General features: G+C 39.3%; 1 protein-coding gene across 1 annotated transcript in view; it reads right to left on the bottom strand.

Moving 5' to 3' along the window:
- ddx10 (DEAD (Asp-Glu-Ala-Asp) box polypeptide 10) overlaps positions 1-20,902 on the bottom strand; it is a 459,716-nt gene extending 438,814 nt beyond the window's left edge. Inside the window, 5 exon segments of the mRNA XM_028799405.2 lie at positions 5,109-5,267; positions 10,585-10,715; positions 12,907-12,967; positions 20,610-20,720; positions 20,722-20,902. Coding sequence (XP_028655238.2) covers positions 5,109-5,267; positions 10,585-10,715; positions 12,907-12,967; positions 20,610-20,720; positions 20,722-20,835 — 576 coding nt within the window. The 5' untranslated portion in view covers positions 20,836-20,902.
- Positions 20,903-22,116: the final 1,214 nt, after the last annotated feature.

The following is a 22,116-nucleotide window of genomic DNA, read 5'->3' on the forward strand; positions in this document are numbered from 1 at the left end:
TCACTGTAGGGATGGTATTGGCCTGGTGATGAGCGGTGCCTGGTTTCCTCCAAACGTGACGCCTGGCATTGACACCAAAGAGTTCAATCTTTGTCTCATCAGACCAGAGAATTTTCTTTCTCATGGTCTGAGAGTCCTTCAGGTGCCTTTTGGCAAACTCCAGGTGGGCTGCCATGTGCCTTTTACTAAGGAGTGGCTTCCGTCTGGCCACTCTACCATACAGGCCTGATTGGTGGATTGCTGCAGAGATGGTTGTCCTTCTGGAAGGTTCTCCTCTCTCCACAGAGGACCTCTGGAGCTCTGACAGAGTGACCATCGGGTTCTTGGTCACCTCCCTGACTAAGGCCCTTCTCCCCCAATCGCTCAGTTTAGATGGCCAGCCAGCTCTACGAAGAGTCCTGGTGGTTTCAAACTTCTTCCACTTACGGATGATGGAGGACACTTTGCTCATTGGGACCTTCAAAGCAGCAGAAATGTTTCTGTAACCTTCCCCAGATTTGTGCCTCGAGACAATCCTGTCTCGGAGGTCTACAGACAATTCCTTGGACTTCATGCTTGGTTTGTGCTCTGACATGAACTGTTAACTGTGGGACCTTATATAGACAGGTGTGTGCCTTTCCAAATCATGTCCAATCAACTGAATTTACCACAGGTGGACTCCAATTAAGCTGCAGAAACATCTCAAGGATGATCAGGGGAAACAGGATGCACCTGAGCTCAATTTTGAGCTTCATGGCAAAGGCTGTGAATACTTATGTACATGTGCTTTCTCAATTTTTTTATTTTTAATAAATTTGCAAAAACCTCAAGTAAACTTTTCTGACGTTGTCATTATGGTGTGTTGTGTGTAGAATTCTGAGGAAAAAAAATGAATTTAATCCATTTTGGAATAAGGCTGTAACATATGTGGAATGTGGAAAAAGTGATGCGCTGTGAATACTTTCCGGATGCACTGTATGGTCGGAACTACGACGGTATGTGATCGTCTTCGAACCTCCGACTTTCGTTCTTGATTAATGAAAACAGGTTACTTAGAGAGTCAGATGGGGGGGGAGGGGTGATGTTAGAGCGGGTGAGCTCATTCAGTTGCTACAGGAACAACGCACGTTGATCTTTTTTCTTCTTTCCGTACATGTGCCTTCCCTGTTTATTTATATATCTCTGCCTGTCTGTCTCCCTATTACGCAGTGCTCGTCTGTCTGTGTGTTATGGATCTTAAAAATAACAGTTATAAGGACAGTTGTTCCTGTTAATTGCAGTCTCAATTGTTAAAAAAATATTATAAAAGGAGCATCCCACATGAAAATATAACGATCTCATTAACTGACAGTGCATACCAATTTATAAATTTTATGTCCGTTTGAGGTTAAAAAGAAAAAAAAAAAAAGCAACATTTTATCCCTAGCGGGGAATTGAACTCGGGTCTGAAAGGCGGCAGAGCTGTTGTGCTATAAGAGGCAAATCTTAACGCGCTACGCCACGGAGGCTGTTGTATTGTCCTTGAAGCTTTTGTGAAAGTGTTTATTTGATCTTTGGAACTCGGGCTTTACACATTCTATAGTTTATGCCTACTACATTTTGTAACATTTATTACTAAAATATGACAAAGTTTCTGTTTTAACAATGTGTTTACACAGATTACTTTAGAATAATGATCTCTTATTTCCACTGTAAAACTCCACTTCACTCCCACATAATCAATCAAGGCGTGAGCTGGGAAAACTTCGCTCACGTTCTAAGTCGGTGGGGGGATGGAATAGCCGGCTGCTGGCAGCTTGTCTTTTATCAGCACATTTAGAGGACAAAGGATGCTGGTGGAGAGGTGTGAACGGATTTAAGAAGCGATTTAAGGTGGGCTGGATATACGAGTTTTTTCGTAGGCTCTGGTAATTCTAGTGTTAATGCATGGTGAAAAGTTTGAGGTAGAATATGATTGTCTCTAGCTTCTGTAAATGTTGCTAATAGGAGGGGAGCTACCTGAGCGGAGAATTTATTATAAAATTCTGCAGGGTAGCCATCAGGGCCTGTTGCTTTCCTGCCTTGAAGTGACTTTATAGCATCTAGTAATTCTGATAGCACTAGAGGTTTACCCAGTTCCTCCGCACTAAAGTATCTATTTGTGGTAACTGTAATGGATCCAGAAATGCATTAGATTGTGTGTTGTCTTCTTTAAACTCAGTAGAATATAAGGATCTATAGTAATCTCTAAATGTGTGTGTGACGATGCGGGTTCGGCTCCATGTTCCCATCGGCTGTCCGGGAGCCCTTGACCGTCGGTAATGTTACCGATGAGCTAGACAGTGAGGCAACAACAATGGAGCAAGGGGATGGTACAAAAGTTCAAAGTGCTTTTATTTAAAAACAACAAAAAAAGTCCACAAAGTGCAGTGCATTTTTAAAAGTCCATAAATAAATAATCCATTAAAAAACGATGAGGTTAAAAAGGTGCTGGAAGCAGTCCTTTAAAATACAATTAAGAGCCCGGTGCTTCTTTTACACTAGCGTCTCACCTGCTTCTCCCATTTGGGCCCTGCAACAGGCAAGACGCTCTCTCTGCAGCTGACTTTCTTGCTCTCAAACAGGTCTGGAGGCCTCCCGATCCTGGCTTCGGTCCCGCACTCATCCCAGGCCCGAGATTTGGAGACCTTGACAACCAGGACACTCACGTCAAGGACTTCTCCACCAAACCTCCCGACTCCCACGGCCAGTCGCCCTTCACTGGTCACACCCGCTACTCGATCACTCAGCGGGAGCAACCACTACTATGACTCCCAGGTGTCGGCCTAACACCCAGGCTTCCGTTCAGCTGCCTGCGAGCCTTCACTCGCTCGCTCACCCGCACCGGCTCTCTGTCTCCTCTCCTGCTCCTCGCTCTCCAGAAACCTCCGTCTTTCTTTCTCTTTTGTCTTTTTTCAATTCTCCTTTCTAGCCGACTTGAGCTTCTATATTTGCCGAGACAGCATAGCAGCTGCAGCACATTAGCAGCCCCAGGAACAATCACGGATGTGGGCAGTCTCTCTCCTGTGCACTTAGGTGAGAAATGCCCACACCGCAGATCACCCTAAGACCCGCTTTAGCCACAACTACCACGCCCCCTCGCTAAGCCGCGAGCGCAGTGATTATTTATTTTAAAAACTGGCCTTTGTTGAGAGAGCTGTGGACCCACAACACCACAGTGTGCATTATATTCTTATGGTCAATGATTTCATCTCCGTTCGTGTTGGTGATTTCTGGGATTGCATTGCAAACTTCTTGCTTGTGGATTTGTTGAGCTAAAAGCTTATTAGCTTTCTCTCCGTGTTTATAGTAATGATGTCTGGATTTATAAATTAGTTGTTCAGTTTCTTTAGTTGTCAAGAGGTTGAGTTCTGAATGCAGAGCCTGCCTTTTCTTATGTAGAGCCTCGCTTGGTTGCCTGGCATGTTCTTCATCTATTCTAGTAATTTCGCTCTTTAGTTCTGATACTTTCTTGGTTTCTAATTTATTCCTGTGGGAAAGATATGAAATAATCTGTCCTTTTAAGAAGGCCTTTAGAGTTTCCCCAGAGTATTCCTGCAGAAACCTCTGAGGATGTATTTGTCTCTAGGAAGAAAATGATTTGTTTGGATATAAATTCTGTAAAGTTCTCATCTGCTAATAGAAGTGGGTTAAGACGCCCATCCACAAGGTGAGTGTGTGGGGCATAGTGACTTTAGCTCCAAGATCAGGGATGCATGGTCGGAAATAATAATAGCATCGTACTTGCAAGATTTAATCGTAGGCAAGAAATTATTATCGATAAAGAAATAATCTATTCTTGAGTAGCAATGATGTACTGGTGAGTAGAAAGAATATGTTTCTGAGTTTTGGTTTAGAAACCTCCAGGGGTCTGATAAGTTGTGGTCAGTTACAAACTGTGTAATTATCTTTACAGTGTTAGATGTCATCCCCTGTGACAGGAGTCCTATCTAAGAGTGGATTTAAAACACAAAGTCCCCAGCCATTATAATTTTATGTGTGTTCATAAAAGTGGATTCGCTTTTACGGCGAATTGCTACAGCGCTGGGTGCCTGCGGTTGCTCTGTGACGCACTTCCGCGTGTCGTCCCGTTGGGTGAAATCCCTTAAGAGTTTAGAAACTCACTTACAACAGCCATGATTCTTTTCAAAGGTGAAGTGCAGGTTAATTTGTTTAATACAAAATATAAAGTAAAAATACATAAATCATTTTTATATGAATAGTTTTGGGTTGTGGAACAAATCATCTGAGTTTCCATTATTTCTTATGGGGAAATTCACTTTGATATACAAGTGCTTTGGATTGTGAGCAAGTTTCCGGAACGAATTATGCTCGCAAACCGAGGTTCCACAAGTATTCTCTCTTTCCCTGCCCGCTGTCTATGAGGAGTTTGTGCCGCTATGCCGCCACAGTTTGTGTGTGGTCATGTGACTGCATGGCTACATCTGATTTGTGAAACGGAGCTATGTGATTATTGTTGCTACGTCCAATTGGTGAAACAGTCATGCAGTAGATCCACTGGCGGCTTTACTCTGGCAAAAATATAGTGTATCTAATGGAAAAAAAGTAATGAATCGAATGTTGCCCAACGTAGCGGAGTAACAGTAGCGTTTATTCTTCACAAATGTACTCAAGTAAAAGTAAAAAGTATGGTGCAGTAAAACTACTCTTAGAAGTACAATTTTTTTAAAAAGTTACTCAAGTAAATGTAACGGAGTAAATGTAACTCGTTACTACCCACTTCTGCAGTAGAGTAATTAAATCTCAAAAGAAATCCACAAATTACAAATACACAACAGTAACGCAGTGCTGACATGGTATTACATTACTAAAATGTATCACACTGCGTTACTTGTAACACAACAGACAGTACATCAAATAGTAATATTTAGATGACATAATAAGGTAAAATTAACTTATTTAGCTTGAAGATGCTTCTTTACAAACCTAACAAGATAGTTCTAAAGAATCCTCAAATTAAATTTTCAGATGACTTTCTACTTTACTAATATGGCACCTCCATAGAAGGAATATATATAAGTCTTTTCAGTGCACATAGTATTTATGAGAACAAAAAACACACAACTACAATGAAAATCTTCTGTACAGACCTTCCCACCAATGATAAGTCCAGCTGAAAACTCATGATTCTTCCCAACTTTACGCAGCACTTCATAGGTCTGATAAGCAAGCTCTCTAGTTGGAGAGATTATTAAAGCTCCCAGACCATCATCTGCTGTCCACTGCTGACGGAACAAGCACTCCAATATCTGTTTTAAAATACAAATACACAAAATTAATGATTCATGTAAATTTATAACATTAGAGAATTACACAGATTGTAAATATTATTCCCATTACGGTGAAAGTAATTTTTTAATGTGTGTACATCATTAATGCATGTATAAATTTCATACTTAGTAACACAGTCAACACTCTCATAATGTCATAATAGGTTAAACACAGAACAGTGTGAAACCCCCGACCCTCCAGTACCACATTTAGTATATTCCTAACCAATGAAGAATAGAACATCTTTCAATAACGTTGTACTGATTGACTGAAATTAATCGGTTTCTCAATGAACACAGAAGATCTTAGAATGGGTGTGTGACTCTTACATTATCTATGGTTTACCAATTTTACCAGGATCAGCGCTGGAACACCAAGATTCTGTATAAAAACAAGCCTGCTTTATAAGTTAACATGTAGCATTAGACTTGTTAGAAGATTTTGTGTAAATCGTTAAAAATAAAAGTACATTTATTTAACTTTGGCCACATTGTTTCAAAGGATTATTGCATCTGATGTAGAGGTACAGGAAAGACGGAACTATGGAATAATAGACGAATGCTAAGAGTACAATGGTAATTTCTATCTTGGGAAATCATTTATATTTGAATATAAAAACTATAAAATACAATGTGTGACTTGGCAGGCATTTATAAAGACAACATTTTCAAAAGGCATGCTGCTAGCAGAAGCTGTGTTACTATTTAAATATGTAATGTTTGCCATGAGTTAATCATACAGCACTGCCAACCTTAACAAACAGTGGGGGGTGAAAGTATGAGATGTGATCATTGGTAACTGCCAAAAAGACAGCCTGTCAGTTATGATTTTTAAGCAATTTATAGCTTTGGTACTAAATTTTAATTTTATACATTCTGAATTTATTAAAATAAACTGCAGACATTTCAGATAGACTACATCTACACTGTGTGATGTTTTTTGTTCGCTAATTGCTTTAATTTGCATAACTGCAGAAGCCACACAGGAGTTCCACAAATGTTGTCATGATCAAACACAAACAAATATGTTTTTTAGAATTTGTGTTTCTGTAAGAAAAGTGCTTAAATACTGTGATTTCAAATCTTAAACCCATCTTTATTTCCTTCAGTGGTATATATATTCCTGGGCAAATCTAATGTACTACAAAACTACAGTATAATACTCTTTAGAACACAGTTGACAATTTTAAGGGTCTAAAGAGAGTAAATACTAAAGGAAACATAACTAACACAGAAATAATCCTGTGCTGAATGCACAATGCCACTGGCATAACACATCAGAACTTTGAATGCAAAGACAATGTAAATGATAAGAAGACATATTCCTAAATACTGCTATATTGTACAAAATTATTTTGTCCGAATATCATAAATAAGTCCAAACCCTGTAAAGTGAATAAAACACAGGGTGTGCTGGACTCCTTTTATGTACGAGAAATTAATTTAGATATACACTGTCAAAAAAAAAAAAAAAAGATTGATTCTGCAAAGCAGTAGCACTGCACAAAGATAAAATGAAACACTGGATGTTAATTGGTATCTATGTTACTGTTTCTTGTACCATCCCACATCTTGCAGAGAAACTAAAATATCAAAATTCCAAAAAGACTTACATGGCACCATGTTGTTACTCTGCTTATATAGATTATTGGATGAAGTAATAACGGTTAGTGCATGAGAAACACCAACTCAAAAACAAATATAAAAAAAAATACATCGACCCAGTTATTTCGGTTAAATGATGCTGATAAGATAGATAGATAGATACTTTATTAATCCCAATGGGAAATTCACATTCTTCAGCAGCAGCATACTGATACAATAAATAATATTAAATTAAAGAATGATAATAATGCAGGTGAAAAAACAGACAATAACTATGTATAATGTTAAATATTAACGTTTACCCCCCCCCCCCCCCGGGTGGAATTAAAGAGTCGCATAGTTTGGGGGAGGAATGATCTCCTCAATCTGTCTGTGGAGCAGGACAGTGACAGCAGTCTGTCACTGAAGCTGCTCCTCTGTCTAGAGATGGAACTGTTTAGTGGATGCAGTGGATTCTCCATAATTGATAGGAGCCTGCTGAGCGCCCTTCGCTCTGCCACAGATGTTAAACTGTCCAGCTCCATGCCAACAATAGAGCCTGCCTTCCTCACCAGTTTGTCCAGGCGTGAGGTGTCTTTCCTCTTAATGCTGCCTCCCCAGCACACCACTGCGTAGAAGAGGGCGCTCGCCACAACTGTTTGATAGAACATCTGCAGCATCTTATTGCAGATGTTGAAGGAAGCCAGCCTTCTAAGGAAGTATAACCGGCTCTGTCCTTTCTTGCACAGCGCATCAGTATTGGCAGTCCAGTCTAATTTATCATCCAGCTGCACTCCCAGATATTTATAGGTCTGCACCATCTGCACACAGTCACCTTTGATGATCACTGGGTCTATGAGGGGTCTGGGCCTCCTAAAATCCACCACCAGCTCCTTGGTTTTGCTGGTGTTCAGGTGTAGGTGGTTTGAGTCGCACCATTTAACAAAGTCATTGATTAGGTCCCTATACTCCTCCTCCAGCCCATTCCTGATACAGCCCACGATAGCAGTGTCATCAGCGAACTTTTGCACATGGCAGGACTCCGAGTTGTATTGGAAGTCTGATGTATATAGGCTGAACAGGACCAGAGAAAGTACAGTCCCCTGTGGCGCTCCTGTGTTGCTGACCACAATGTCAGACGTGCAGTTCCCAAGACGCACATACTGAGGTCTGTCTTTAAGATAGTCCACGATCCATGCCACTAGGTATGAATCTAATCCCATCTCTATCAGCTTGTCCCTAAGGAGCAGAGGTTGGATTGTGTTGAAGGTGCTAGAGAAGTCTAGAAACATAATTCTTACAGCACCACTGCCTCTGTCCAAGTGAGAGAGGGATCGGTGTAGCATAAAGATGATGGCATCCTCCGCTCCCACCTTCTCCTGATATGCAAACTGCAGAGGGTCAAGGGCGTGTTGAACCTGTGGCCTAAGGTGGTGAAGCAGCAGCCTCTCCATGGTCTTCATCACATGTGATGTCAGAGCAACAGGCCGAAAGTCATTCAGCTCACTAGGATGTGATACCTTTGGGACTGGGGTGATACAAGATGTTTTCCAAAGCCTCGGGACTCTCCCCTGTTCCAGGCTCAGGTTGAAGATGCGCTGTAGAGGACCCCCCAGCTCCGATGCACAGACCTTCAGTAGTCGTGGCGATACTCCATCTGGACCCGCTGCTTTGCTGGCACGAAGTCTCCTCAGCTCTCTGCTCACCTGCGCTGTTGTAATTATGGGTGGGGATGTCTTTCCTATGCTGGTATCAGCAGAAGGATGTGTGGAGGGTGCAATACTCCGAGGTGAGAGTGAGAGTGGGTTAGGGTGGTCAAACCTGTTAAAGAAGTTGTTCATTTGGTTTGCTCTCTTCACGTCTCTCTCAATGGTGGTACCCCGCTTCGAGCTGCAGCCAGTGATGATCTTCATCCCATCCCACACTTCCTTCATGCTGTTATTCTGCAACTTCTGCTCCAGCTTTCTCCTGTACTGCTCCTTCGCCGCCCTGAGCTGGACTCTGAGTTCCTTCTGCACGCGCTTGAGCTCATGCTGATCACCGCCTTTAAAAGCCCTTTTCTTCTGGTTCAAAAGGCCCTTGATGTCACTTGTAATCCATCAAAAGTCAGTACTTAAAAGCAGTAATAGGCCCAAGGCTGGGATCAACCCTGCACAGGGAACCAATTCAGGTTTGCACATTTTTTAAGCAGTTATGACAATGCAAAAGATGGAAAAAGAAATACATACCCTTTATAATCTTTGCTTACAAAAAGTATGACAAAGTATTATGTCTTAAAAAAACATGCCGCGATTCAGTTTCAGTTACGTAGGATTATTACGATCAACAAACACTGCATTGCAAGTGATCTTTAATATGAGTGAACACCAGAAGATTAAATGGATAAATTAATCTTGATGCCTTCTCTAGCTTCTCCATTTGCTTTTTTCTAAGTCAAATCTAACACCCAAAATGCAGATTAACAGACAAAACAGAGAGACATGTCAATACCAATCTGTGTAGTGGCAACAAGCTATGACTCCAGATAAGAAGTTTAATCTGTTTCATTTACCAATATTATGCTCATATATGCATAACTATTGTATTATTTTCTTCATAAATGATAACATTTTTAAAGCAAACATCTATTATTTAAAAAAAAGAAAGACTGCACTGACAGAGATACTTTTTTAATGCAAGGAAACTGCTGTAAGAGCCAAATCCTAGTTAATGTTAATGGTAAATTTAACCCTCACCATTTATCCAGGCTTGAGACCGGCACGAAGAAACACACTGGTTTGTGCATCCCCTGTGGCTGGGTTGTTTGGTTTAAATTTCACTAAAATCATTTAAAATGAAGGCACTTCCAAAAAAAAATAAAAATAAAAACACAGTCCAAGTCATACTACTGCTGGAATGCCTGTCTGGTAACTGCATCTGAACTATTTGGAGACCCTCAACAAACACAAGTTACATCAGCTATAAACTCAAAAGTTACACAAAAAAGAACTTGCCAACATAAACTTGTAATAAAATGTGGAGGATTTTAATATGTTTGCTAAATACTGCTTCATGTATACCTTGCTCACATTACTATAAATGATCATACAATCATTTCTGCCACAACTTATGCATCCCTTAGCTGTCATAGTCTTCAAAGCGTTACATGTGGAAGTATCTTACATACATTATAATGAGAAGTTGTCACTGGAAGTTCTGAAATCACCAACTCTTGGTGAGGCTTCCCAGATTACCATGCTTCCACTACAGACTTCTCCTCTCCGTTCTGCTTTATTGATTTTTTTTCAAATTAAGCTATCATTAGGTTCACAAGAGTCTCCTGTTAATGATAGCTGCATTATTTCCAAACACGACTGCAAGCAATTTTTGAAACAATAATAATAAAAAAAATTAAGTGCAGGAAGCACTGGTTTACAGGAATCTTGATCCACTGGGAATCAATTAGAAGAAAGGCATATAACGAAAGAAATGTGGATGTTCAGCACTGAATACTGAAAATAATGAGCAACATTTAAATATTATTAAATCTGTAAAGTAAGCCTGGCCTGAACAAATTGTAATTCCTGTTTATAGCATTTAGATTAAACAATTAAAAGGGCAAAGGAAACTTGATTTTTCAGTTAAGTTTTACAATTTTTTTTAATACAAAAACAAGTCTCAAAAATATATTTCACCTACAGAATTACTGTATAGAAGTAGAAAAGCTACTTACAGGTACAAGAAAAGCGAGTGTTTTGCCAGAACCAGTCTTTGCTGCACCTAAAATATCCTTCCCCTGTAACGCTAAGCCAATTGTTTGCTTTTGAATTTCTGTAGGAGTTCGATATTGTCCTTCCAATAATCCTGTTGAAAAAAACATAACCCAATATTTAATTAAAAAAATACTATAGAAATATATAAATAGTCATGCAAAAACTAAAGGGGAACTTAGTACCCTTCTACAGAACTTTGACAGTGTGGGTTAACTCTATGCTACCGATTGCATCCCGGGAGCCTCTTGAGCCCGCTACACCGATAACACATCCAAGGATGAGCCAGATGATGAGGACACTCACACAAAGCAAGAAGCAAGGGCATAAAAGTGCTTCTTTAAAAACTATCAAATACAAATCGTGTTCAAAAGAGCAGTGCATCAAAAATTAATAAATAAATAATCCATTAAAACAGTGGTCATCAGTGAGACAAGATCAGAGTTAAAACAGTCATTAATGTTCTGTCTACTCCTGGATGAGCCCAACACAGCACTTTCTCATTAACCCGGGTCATTCATAACTTGCTCAGCCAGCGGAGACTCAGCAGCCACGTCCTCACTACCCAACCCCTGTCTCGGCTGCCTCACGCAGCTCCCACCGGAACGCTTAGAGTTGGTTGTCCTCTCGTCTTCCTTCACACTCCCACAGGTCGTTCCTCGGATCCCTGGGCAGGACCCCCACCCCACGTTCACACCCACTCTACACAAATAATCAGTGAGGCAAACCAGTGCTAGAGCACCAATCCATAGCTCCTTCACAGGGCCCATGACTGCGCTGCCTTTCCTCATTAGTTGGCTGGTTCCTCCTGCCAGATACTGCTCTCACAGGTCTTCCATTTTGCTCTTGATGCTTTCTTCCTTGTTTCTATCTTGTGCTCCCCATTTGTACACTGGGCAGGATTGCAGATACTATTGCCTGATTCCTGCCCTGGGATGATAGAGAGATAATCAGACCAACTGAACGTGCCAACAAGGCAATGCATGGTCAGCTGACTGCCTTGCACCAACCGGGAGATGAGCCATCTTTTCTGCAAATCGCCTGCACCTGCTCCACTCCCCAGTGCGAGCGTGTCAGTTATTTATTTACTTGAAAGATGCCAACAAGCCAGAGACCTCTTGTGCCACAAGAACTCCATACCATTTTCATTCTTTTCATTAATATATGGAGACTGAAACTGCAACATTAACTTCTGCATTACTGCAACAGGTTTCTAATAATCTGAAAACATGATCTGCTAACAAACACAACAGGGATATAATAAACCGTATTCAGTGAAAGCACATACATCTATAATAAACTCGAACAAGTGATATGTACAGTATAATAATATTTTTGTATCATGTTTTTACACATCCATCTCAAATGTTCAAATCACTGAGTGGCTCTGAAGAAGAAGAAGAAAATGTCTGGCCATTTTTCAGTTTATTGTTTTCAAAACACATACAAGAACTTCAAAACAACACTATGTTTAAAAATGCAAACTTTTCTCAATGAATATGAGTGATACACATAATACTGCACAATTATTTGCTTAGGAAGTTTACAAATGTCAAATAATTTGTAGCACTGCTCTCTCAGTAGGTTACATGAACATAGTCTATGGCCTAGTTTATGCATTGTTCATAACAAATGTTTTTGTTATTAGCAAGAAAGACAAAAGGCATAGGTTAATCAGAAAAAACAACACTTGATTCTGGAGACATCCAATGTAGTATGGTAATTAAGAAAAAACGGATGTAGGCAACCCTGGCACAAATACAGTACCATTTTCCCACATTTTCAGTTTTGTGGCCCAATACAGTGGATAGGTTTACAGACTGGTTAATAGCTGTGCATAGCAGACCCTAAAAACAGTTCTAGATTTTCAACTTACTTCCACAGCTGGAAGGGTGAAAATAGTACTGCTGAATTTAAACAAACAAATTATACACATTTTTGACTGTAATATGAATAATGCCCTTTGGTGAAGTATTTCTTTACTAATTAATCTATGGGTTATGTTGTACTCTACCTGCATAAACTCATAACCCATCCATCCATTATCTAAATGTTCTTTCTCCAATCATATAATGAATGGCTATACCAACAGCATCAGAAAGGAAAAAAAAAAAATCAGTCCTTCCCAGAATATGAATCCATCACAGGACACATTCCTGCACACCACACACTCACTCATACGAGGCCAGTTTAAATTGGCCTATCAACCTAACAAGAACACATATAAATACTGAATGTTTATTCTCTTACAGGTCATGGATTCTGCTTTCAGTTTAAATGCCTACCTGTCACAGTTTTCTTTGACAGAGGAAAATCTGAAAACTTCAATACTTCATTAGGATTAATCTGCAAAAAAAACACAACACACTATTTCAAATAGTTGAATTTAGTTTCAAGGAAAAGAGAACACAAAAGAAGTAATTACATTGAACCATCATACAGAATGCCAACTCATTTACAGTATTTGAAGGAAAAGATCGCCCAAATTTCAACATCTTAATCAATTTTGAAAAGAGTCAATGAGCATTAAAAAAGTAGACTTTTTACACTGGGAAAGCACAATGTAGGCTAATCCTAGACCTGTTAATATGCAAGCCTTGATCTCAAGAAACAAAGCTTAAATAAAACACAACAATCTCTATGCAACACCTTCAAAGGAAATTTCTCCAGCAACATAAACAAACAAAGTTGTACATATTAATAACTTCATTAATATTTGGCATTTTAAAGGAAGTTGGAAATGAAAGTGCTTTTCATCATGCAAACTGGCTTATCATCTCTTGAATGAGGAGGAAGATTGTTGTATATAGTTAAAAAGCAACAACTCTGGTCTTCTCCATAGGTCTCTCCTTTTGGACACTGACAGTCATTTCTTTTTTTGTTTTCCCAACTAAATCACATGTAACTTTGTAAATTGAAATTGTAAATTAAACTTCCAGGCAACATAATTCTTAGTTAGCTTCTCTTGGTGTTATATCCATACACAAAACAAAAACAAATATAATTAATAGCAAAATATACAAGACATGACATAATCCTAACATATACTTCCAAAGAGAATAACATTACATGTACTTTATAGTTCTGAAAAACACAGATATATAAAACAATTTGCAGAACTGCACCTTTTAGTCAGTGTGTAATGATGTTCTATACTATTTGTAATTGGAGAAAAAAAATCAAATCCTTACTTATAGGATCTGTTCAATTTATTTATTTTTTTTTTTTACAAAAATATGGCAATATTCAATTAATACAATTTGAAAATAAACATTTATATCAGGAGAAAAAAAAGGTCATTTTCCTTTTTCTTCCTCCTATTTTTAAACATGCTCTTGGCTCACCTCTCTATCTCCCAGGTTGGGAATGAATTCTGTTTTTTTTTTTTTTATGTTGTTCCTGCTTTTTTTTCTAAACTTGGATTTTTTTTTTCTCTTTTATAGTTTGACTATAAAGTCCTTTGTTGTATACTTTTGACTTCTTCAAATAAAATTTAAAAAATTAAAAAATAAACAAACATTTGGACACGGCTTTGCACCCTAGGAACCAAATTACCCAAACTATTCTATAACATTTCAGTAATCATTTACCGCTCAGATGCTAATTTTTCTTATCATAAAATACATCATTACAATAGGAAATAACAAGAAAAATTCATAATTAATTGTAGAACTACAGTATTGAGGGTTCCTCTAGAGTGCATCTTTATCTTGCATGATTTTACTCAAAGACTAATTAATTAGGACATCGTCATTTCATAACGGGCTTAAGTTTTGAGTTTGGTGTTTGTCTGTCAAGCCGTTTTAGCTGTAGACTGTCCTCAAGAAACTGACACACACACACACAAACCCATCATCGAGATATATTGATGTTTTGGTATCAGGGGACCCCAAAACTTCAAGATCCATCAAAAACCGGAGATCAAAATTTTTGACAAATCTAAAGCTTTTGCTCCTCCCCCATAGATGTTAGGATATGATGGGGGAGGGTGCAAAGCAAAAATAATTGAAAGAGATAATTGACAGGGCGATTGTAATCTTTAATTATATTTCCAGCACATTTCCTAAGTCATTATGTATACAGGTCCTCAAAAATGTTTCAAGGCTACAATGCATTCTGCTCATTGAATGACATGCAGCAGTTTATATATTGAGTGAGCAGATACCAGAAAGATATGGAGTGAGAAGGCTTTCAATGATAACTCTGGGAAAGACTGAACCAGCACTGACTTTGTGTTGGTGGAGAAAAATCATACGCTGCTGAGCTTTTTTGTTAACAGAAATTATGTGGACAGTGACACAATTTATATCTGTGGAAAAGAAGGTGAGAAGTGACTCCTAAAATCATTTCTAGTATTTAGTACTCAAGTATTTAATTTGAGATTGTTGAGGGTGCACCACCGAGTCAGCTAATCTGCCTACCTCCAATATGGCATCTTAATTCTGTGTGTAACCGGGTAAGTTAAGGTGGTGTCTTCAGCAAACTTTAGCAGCTTAATACAAGGGTCACTGTAGGTACAGTCATAGTGTAAGAGGAGAAAGAACACAGCCTTGAGGGGACCCTGTACTCAGAGTCAGGCATTCTGATGGATATGTGACCAGCTTCACTATCAGTTGTCTGTTTCTTAAAATGTCAAAGATCCACAGCCAAATAGCACAGTACAAGTACATACTGAGATGTTTGCCTTAGAGAAGCTCTGGATTGATTGTGTTAAATGAAAAACTAAAATTCACAAATAAGATTCTGGCACAATGGCTGGAGAGTCTAAATGCTGCAAGATGTAGTGGAAAACCACGTTAACTGCATCCTCAACTGACCTGTTGACACTGTAGACAAACTGTAGAGAGTCAGAATGATAACCTGTGACTGATTAGACATGCTGAAGGAATGATAAATAAGAGTAGTAAAATAAATACAGTAAAAAGCATCTGCAAAACAGAACTGTACAGATGTATTGATTGTGTTAAACAGACAATGCTTAAAACCTATCCGTGTTTTTAATGCGAAGGCTGATGGGTATATGTACAAATATTATATAAAGCATATTTGAGTGCTGTTCACCACAAACAATGAAAATTATATTCAAAGACACATCATAAAAAACTTGATATTTAAATAAACAAAGAAAGATAAAGAAAAAAGCCATTAGAATGGCCAAGGCATTCTGATACAATGTTAAAGTAAACAGAAACAAGAAAATGTGAACGTGGACGTAAAAATATGCCTTAAAACAATGTGTGGGATTTGAATGTGCAAACCCGAAGTTTTAAAGCCCAACTCCTCTGCCACATGATCACAATATTTGCCAACCTACACTCCAGTATTAAGAAATGGTGAGCTTTGTTTGACTGTTTAAATACACAAAGAGAGCTTCTGCATTTGCAAACACTCTGAACCGAACCACCGCTCTCATCAGGCTTCCAAGCAGTTGACTGCCTTATCCAAAAGATTTGAAACTGTAGATCTTGTGCAAGTGTTCTACTTTCACACAAAAACCCCAAATCAAGCACTTTTAGGGTCTGCCAACAAGATACTCCCGCTGCTGAATGAATAAGGGCTCAGTCCAGTATGTGTGGCTTACTTCATAGCTATAATATCTCCCAGCAAGCATTTTCATTTGGGCTTTTATTTCTTAAAGCAGAGCCATAAACTCACTCACAGTAGCTATCTACACCAAAGACTAAGGCACATCTTTCTCTAGACTACAAAAACCTTAAAATGCACTTTTGATTAACATGAAGTCAGAAACACCATCTTAAAATGTGACATTTTTGCATTATACAGTCCATACCAAAATAATGTGCAGACAAAAACACAAATTAAACTGCAACACCCTGAAATTGAACTCCTTGTGGTGAGGAGATATTCATTTTAACATGACTGATTACCTGAATATTCTCATCATGTATCTCTGAGCAAATGCTGATACTAACATCTGTCACAGTTTAGCTTAGAAGGTGTTATGGACTCCAAATACTCAAATCATGCCTGAAATCTTTTGAAAATGGCTTTTATAAGTACCGTATGTGAGGCTGACTGGCTCAGTGGTTGTTGCATTGCTGCCTCACAAACCCAGGATGCTTGGATCAAACCCTAGGCCTGTCACCGTTTCTGCAGAGTCTGAACATTCACTCAGGGTCTGCATGGGCTTTCTTCTCCTGCATCTCTTCCTGTATGATACTATGCATGTGTGTTGGTGTTCTGCGATTTACAGGCTTCAACCTTCTAGCCAACACTTCTAGATAAACTCAAACTTGCCACTAGCTAAAAGCTACATGGAGCTTGTTCTCTTGATGGATGGTTGAACATCCTTCTATTTGTGCATTTCTGAAGACTCCTCTTCTTATTTGGGGTCACAGACTATCCCAGGAACAGCACTTGGGCACAAGTCAACTACCAGCCGTGCATGGATCAACAGCTAGTCACAGGACACAGTCAGCATATTAAGTTATTTTTGAGTGACCAATCAATCTAACCTGCACATGTCTGGAATATGGAAATATTTAAAAAAACCACACTCGGATACAGGAAGAATGTAATAACCATCCATCCATCCATCTTCCAACCCGCTGAATCCGAACACAGGGTCACGGGGGTCTGCTGGAGCCAATCCCAGCCAACACAGGGCACAAGGCAGGAACCAATCCCGGCAGGGTGCCAACCCACCACAGTACACAAAAAAACACACCCACACACCAAACACACACTAGGGCCAATTTAGAATCGCCAATCCACCTAACCTGCATGTCTTTGGACTGTGGGAGGAAACCGGAGCGCCCAGAGGAAACCCACGCAGACACGGGGAGAACATGAAAACTCCACGCAGGGAGGACCCGGGAAGCGAACCCAGGTCCCCAGATCTCCCAACTGCGAGGCAGCAGCGCTACCCACTGCGCCACCGTGCCACCCGAATGTATTAACTCCTCAGACTATTCTCAGGCCTGTTTTGAAAAACAGGAGTCTGGAGGTATGAAGCAGTAGTATCAGTTACAGTAAAAATTTAACAATTCTTTTGTTTTTGATAAACTGGTGTGTTTAATGTTTGTTTTAACTGCATACAGTGCATTGTTTAAGATCTTAATTTCAATGCTCATTCACATCTAAATGCTCCTATTTACAATGCATCATGGAAGGTGGGACTGCTAAGACTTTCTACCTTTGCTCTCCTCTAGGATATGAACAACTTTATTAACCCCATCAACCACCATGCAACTTTGGTTTTGATGCAATTCTCTCTCTTCATCTAGGCTTGGGACTAACAGAAGAATTCTGTTTGTAAAAGTATATTTAAATATCTAGCTACATATACAAAATGCTATGGTTTGTCCATCTATCATGTGATTACTTGTGAACTAATGGGGCTGGAAGCTTGATTTTGGTCTTAATTGAAAGCATATGGCATGATGTGTTCTGGAAATTAAAAAAAAAATTTACATAACAGCAACCTGTTGACCACGGCCTGTATGCAGGTATTTACAGGAAAATGATTGTTACAGCAAGTGATAGCCACCACAATGGCAGAAACAAAAAGAGCAGCAGCAGCACCTGCTGAGCTACAAGAACACTGCAAAAGATTAAATGACAAGAAACGAGAAATAATAAGATGGTAAGATGCTGCAACATTGACAAGCAGCAAATATGTCTGAATATAGCCCGATACGTACAATATATTCAAAAACACTATTTTATATCACGACAACCTGCTTCCCACTTTAGTGGTGACCAGAAGAGTTTATTGGAATAAAAGCATGGTCCCCGCAATCCCATCTATTGATAATCGCCCAAGATATGATACACATATGTTCAGAATTCAATAAACCTAAGTTTCAAGTTTATTAATCATTGAACTTCACAGCAAAGTGACCTGTGGTCATAAGTTTACAGTAATGTGATTAAAAAACAAACTGCTAACTACTATAATGACAGAAGGAAAAAGAAGTGACATCTGCTGAGCATCCTGCAAATCACAGAAGGCAATTAAGTGATGACGATAAGAAACTAAACCACATTACCAAGCAAGAAATAATCCAACAAACTTCTTTTACACCCATACATCAATGTTTCTTTCAAGACCACTGTAAGAGCTGTAATGTAAGTGAACCTTTTAATTTAAACAAGAGTAGTTTTTGAATATTTGTAAATGCACCATTGTTAATTTCACGTGTTTCAGTGGGAGTTCATGTACGCTTGCAGAGATATGTGTTGTGTGATTCCAGATGTGAGAGGGGGGAATTTTGGCAGGCAGAATGAAATGGAGCAATACAGACTTTGACTGTCTCTTAATATTTACAAACTGTTATAAGATTAATTTGTTATTGTTGTTCAAAATAAAGTTGAACTGTTAAAAGTAGACTCGCGTCAAGTCTATGCAACAAATTAATTCATTGGAAATTATATCCTGCATACGAAAGAAGGAGAAACGTCAATACAGCCACAATCAGTAATATGAACAATGTCAAGTCGTAATTTTTAATGTACTGCCAAAGTAGAAAAGCTCCACTTGCTCTAGATGAGCCACAAAAAAGTAATACACATATTATGACTCCTAGAGGAACTAAAAGAATAAAATATTTACAAAACACAAGTACCACCAAATACTCCCTTATCTTTAACTCGGCTTTTATTTGCTTTTTATTTTAAGACTGAAGGTCAGTGTGTTTCAGCAGTAATATAAATAAATTAATGTAAGCCATTGTGCGACTGATGGGTCTTCTCCAATTATAAGTCTATCTTTGATTTAAGGTTGCTTTTTCAGATAAGGAAATTAAATGTTTCATAGTAAGGTAGTAGTACTCAGTGATCACGGAACCCGAGAATAGTTACATGTTGCATGTTTATTAGTACATGCACTGAAGAATTTCACTGTATTATTGAGAAAAGTTAAGCAAAATGACACCTGTTATTGGCTAACTAAAAAGATTACAATATGCAAGCATTCGAGGCAACTCGGGCCCCTTCTTACATCTTGCCTGAAGAAGGGGCCTGAGTTGCCTCGAAAGCTTGCATATTGTAATCTTTTTAGTTAGCCAATAAAAGGTGCCAGTTTTGCTTGACTTTTCTCTACATTCATAATGGCTAACACGGTACAACACCCTAGTACTACTGTATTATAGAGATGTGACACAATCAACCCTTTGGACCTATTATAAATCTGCCCTTCCTCACTCAATCAATACAACGGTTTATTTGGTTTCATTAGACTACACACATTTACTACATCACATCCATTCACCCACCTTCAAACCTGTTCAACCCCGTGGAGAACTGCAAGGAACCAGGACACGAGCCAAGAAACAAACCCGGCAAGGCGTGCAATTCCACAGGAGGGCAGAGTCCCTCCCATATTCACAATTTGTCATAGCAGACCATGCTTTAATATTTTTAAGGTATTTTGCAAAGCATTTTCTTGACAGTGCATGGAACAAGCAGCACAATCAAAACAGAGGGCTTACTTGGCAATCACCGGCCTTGTCCTGTTCCTACCCGTTCACTACTCTAAGCTACTGCAACGTATGTCACAATTTTTACAGTGCCAAATGATTGCAGCTTATTTGTCCTACAAAAAATAATCCGTTAATTGTACATCTTGGAAATTATAACAAGGTCACTCTCTTTGATAAGGCTTCAATTTCCGACCCGATCTACTCCGTAACAAGGCTGGCAATGGGCTACTGAGTTAATGCCGTCAGTGGTAGTGGTATTCGTTGTAGTATAGTGACGTGTACACAATACAGGAAAAGTCTTCCTCTCAACAAGCAAATCCGTTACAAGACGAGAACTAGTCCATCACGGTATGCGCACAACTTAACCCACAAGTATCAAGAACACTGACTTTTACTGGGTATTTTTTGTCGAGTGTTATTTTTTTTTAAACTCGATTCGTCAAGACTGCCAACATGTATCCCGCATGATACGGACCAATAAAATACCAACGGTACAATTTAAGAGCTGTTCTAATACGGAGGATGAATTGCGGGTTCACTGATACCTCGGAATACCGCTGAATCAGTTTGCTGATCGTTTCTCTCTCCACTTGCCACTCGGGTTTCTTTTTCTTCTGATTCCTTGCAGTTTTCAATTTGTTTTTGGTGTGGTCGTATCTTTTTTTTCCATTTTTCGAAGTTTTTTACTGGGTCTTGCTTGTCTGCTGCTTTGAACCCCTTCTTCTTATTTCGGAATGTATCCGCTTTACTCGGTTTAGTTACCGCACTCATGTTGAGGCATGAGACTGAGTGAAAACAGCGTGCACAACCTGCGGAAAAGTGGCGAGCGGACGTCGCTAGTTAATGACGTCACACCGCGGCGCCACGTTTTATTTAAAGGCGCAGTGAGTTGAATGGTTGAAAAATGCTTTAATGACCAAATGCACCGTGAGCAGTGTGGATAAGATTAAAAGTGTGTTAAGAACAACTGCTCCTTAAACTTAAGGGATGTGTCGGCAACACGGGTCATTTAACTTGCACTTTCAACTAAACGTCTGGGATTTACCTCTCTACGAGAGAGACACCTCATCATCTGCTAGTTCTATTTGCGGCGACGCATCCGTCATATTGGAACGGTCGAAACCGTCTTGTAAACACATACACGTGTGCCGAGACAGCTGAGTTCCCATGCTAAAATCAACTGTGCCGTTTTTATAGTTGTTAGTTTAGTATAATCCCTAAACATATCTCCATACTAAAAGCTAATTTTCCAATGTATGTGCTTTATTAGTTGTAAAATATTTTCAGTGGCGCTTTGCTTCAGTATTGGGTTCTTTAGTCTGCCACACGCTCCACATGCTCAGTAGATGTCGTTGTTGTACAAAATAAGCTTCAATACTAGCTGTGTTAGCGAAATGTTTGTCTCTGCAGACGAGAACCTCCATCCTGGAGCTCCAAGTAGGTGGATTTGACTCCAAAGGGAGCCAATAGAATTTAGCTGCCGACTGCTACAGCTCCGCCCGGTTACACTATGAGTAAGATTAGGGTTGTGGCAGGCTGGCAGCAAGGACATGAAGTGTTGCCAGGTCCGCAGTTTTTGAATGTCCCCCGCGGGAAAAAATGGGCTTACGCTGGTTGCGTTTTTTTAAAAGATGTAACGCTGTATTTTGGGCTATTTTTCACACCCCATTCCTCCGCCTTGTAAGCGTTTATTTCTCTTTCTGGTGCAGATTCACCTGACGTTTTATCATTCTAAAATTTCTGAGGTGGACAAGTCATTTGATGGTATATACCCATTGTATCACTTTCAAATCTCAAAGGGGGATCCTCCACCCAGTCTTTGTTGGTATGTACCTAATCCACCACTTTCGATGCTACAGCCCGTTTTCTGGTATGTCACTTTCTCTCTGTCTGTTATTGGGCTAGGTTTCTGCACCACTGCGCGATTTTTGAGCTGTCCTTGGGCTATGATTAGAACTTGGCAATCCTACTTATCCGACTCAAATAATGACGACTGATTATTAAATCAACTCCAGCTATTGGAACTAGAGGTCTGCATTCCCGTGGAACTCG

Source organism: Erpetoichthys calabaricus, chromosome 4 (assembly GCF_900747795.2).
Source record: "Erpetoichthys calabaricus chromosome 4, fErpCal1.3, whole genome shotgun sequence".
In the NCBI taxonomy this organism is placed as follows: Eukaryota; Metazoa; Chordata; class Cladistia; order Polypteriformes; family Polypteridae; genus Erpetoichthys; species Erpetoichthys calabaricus.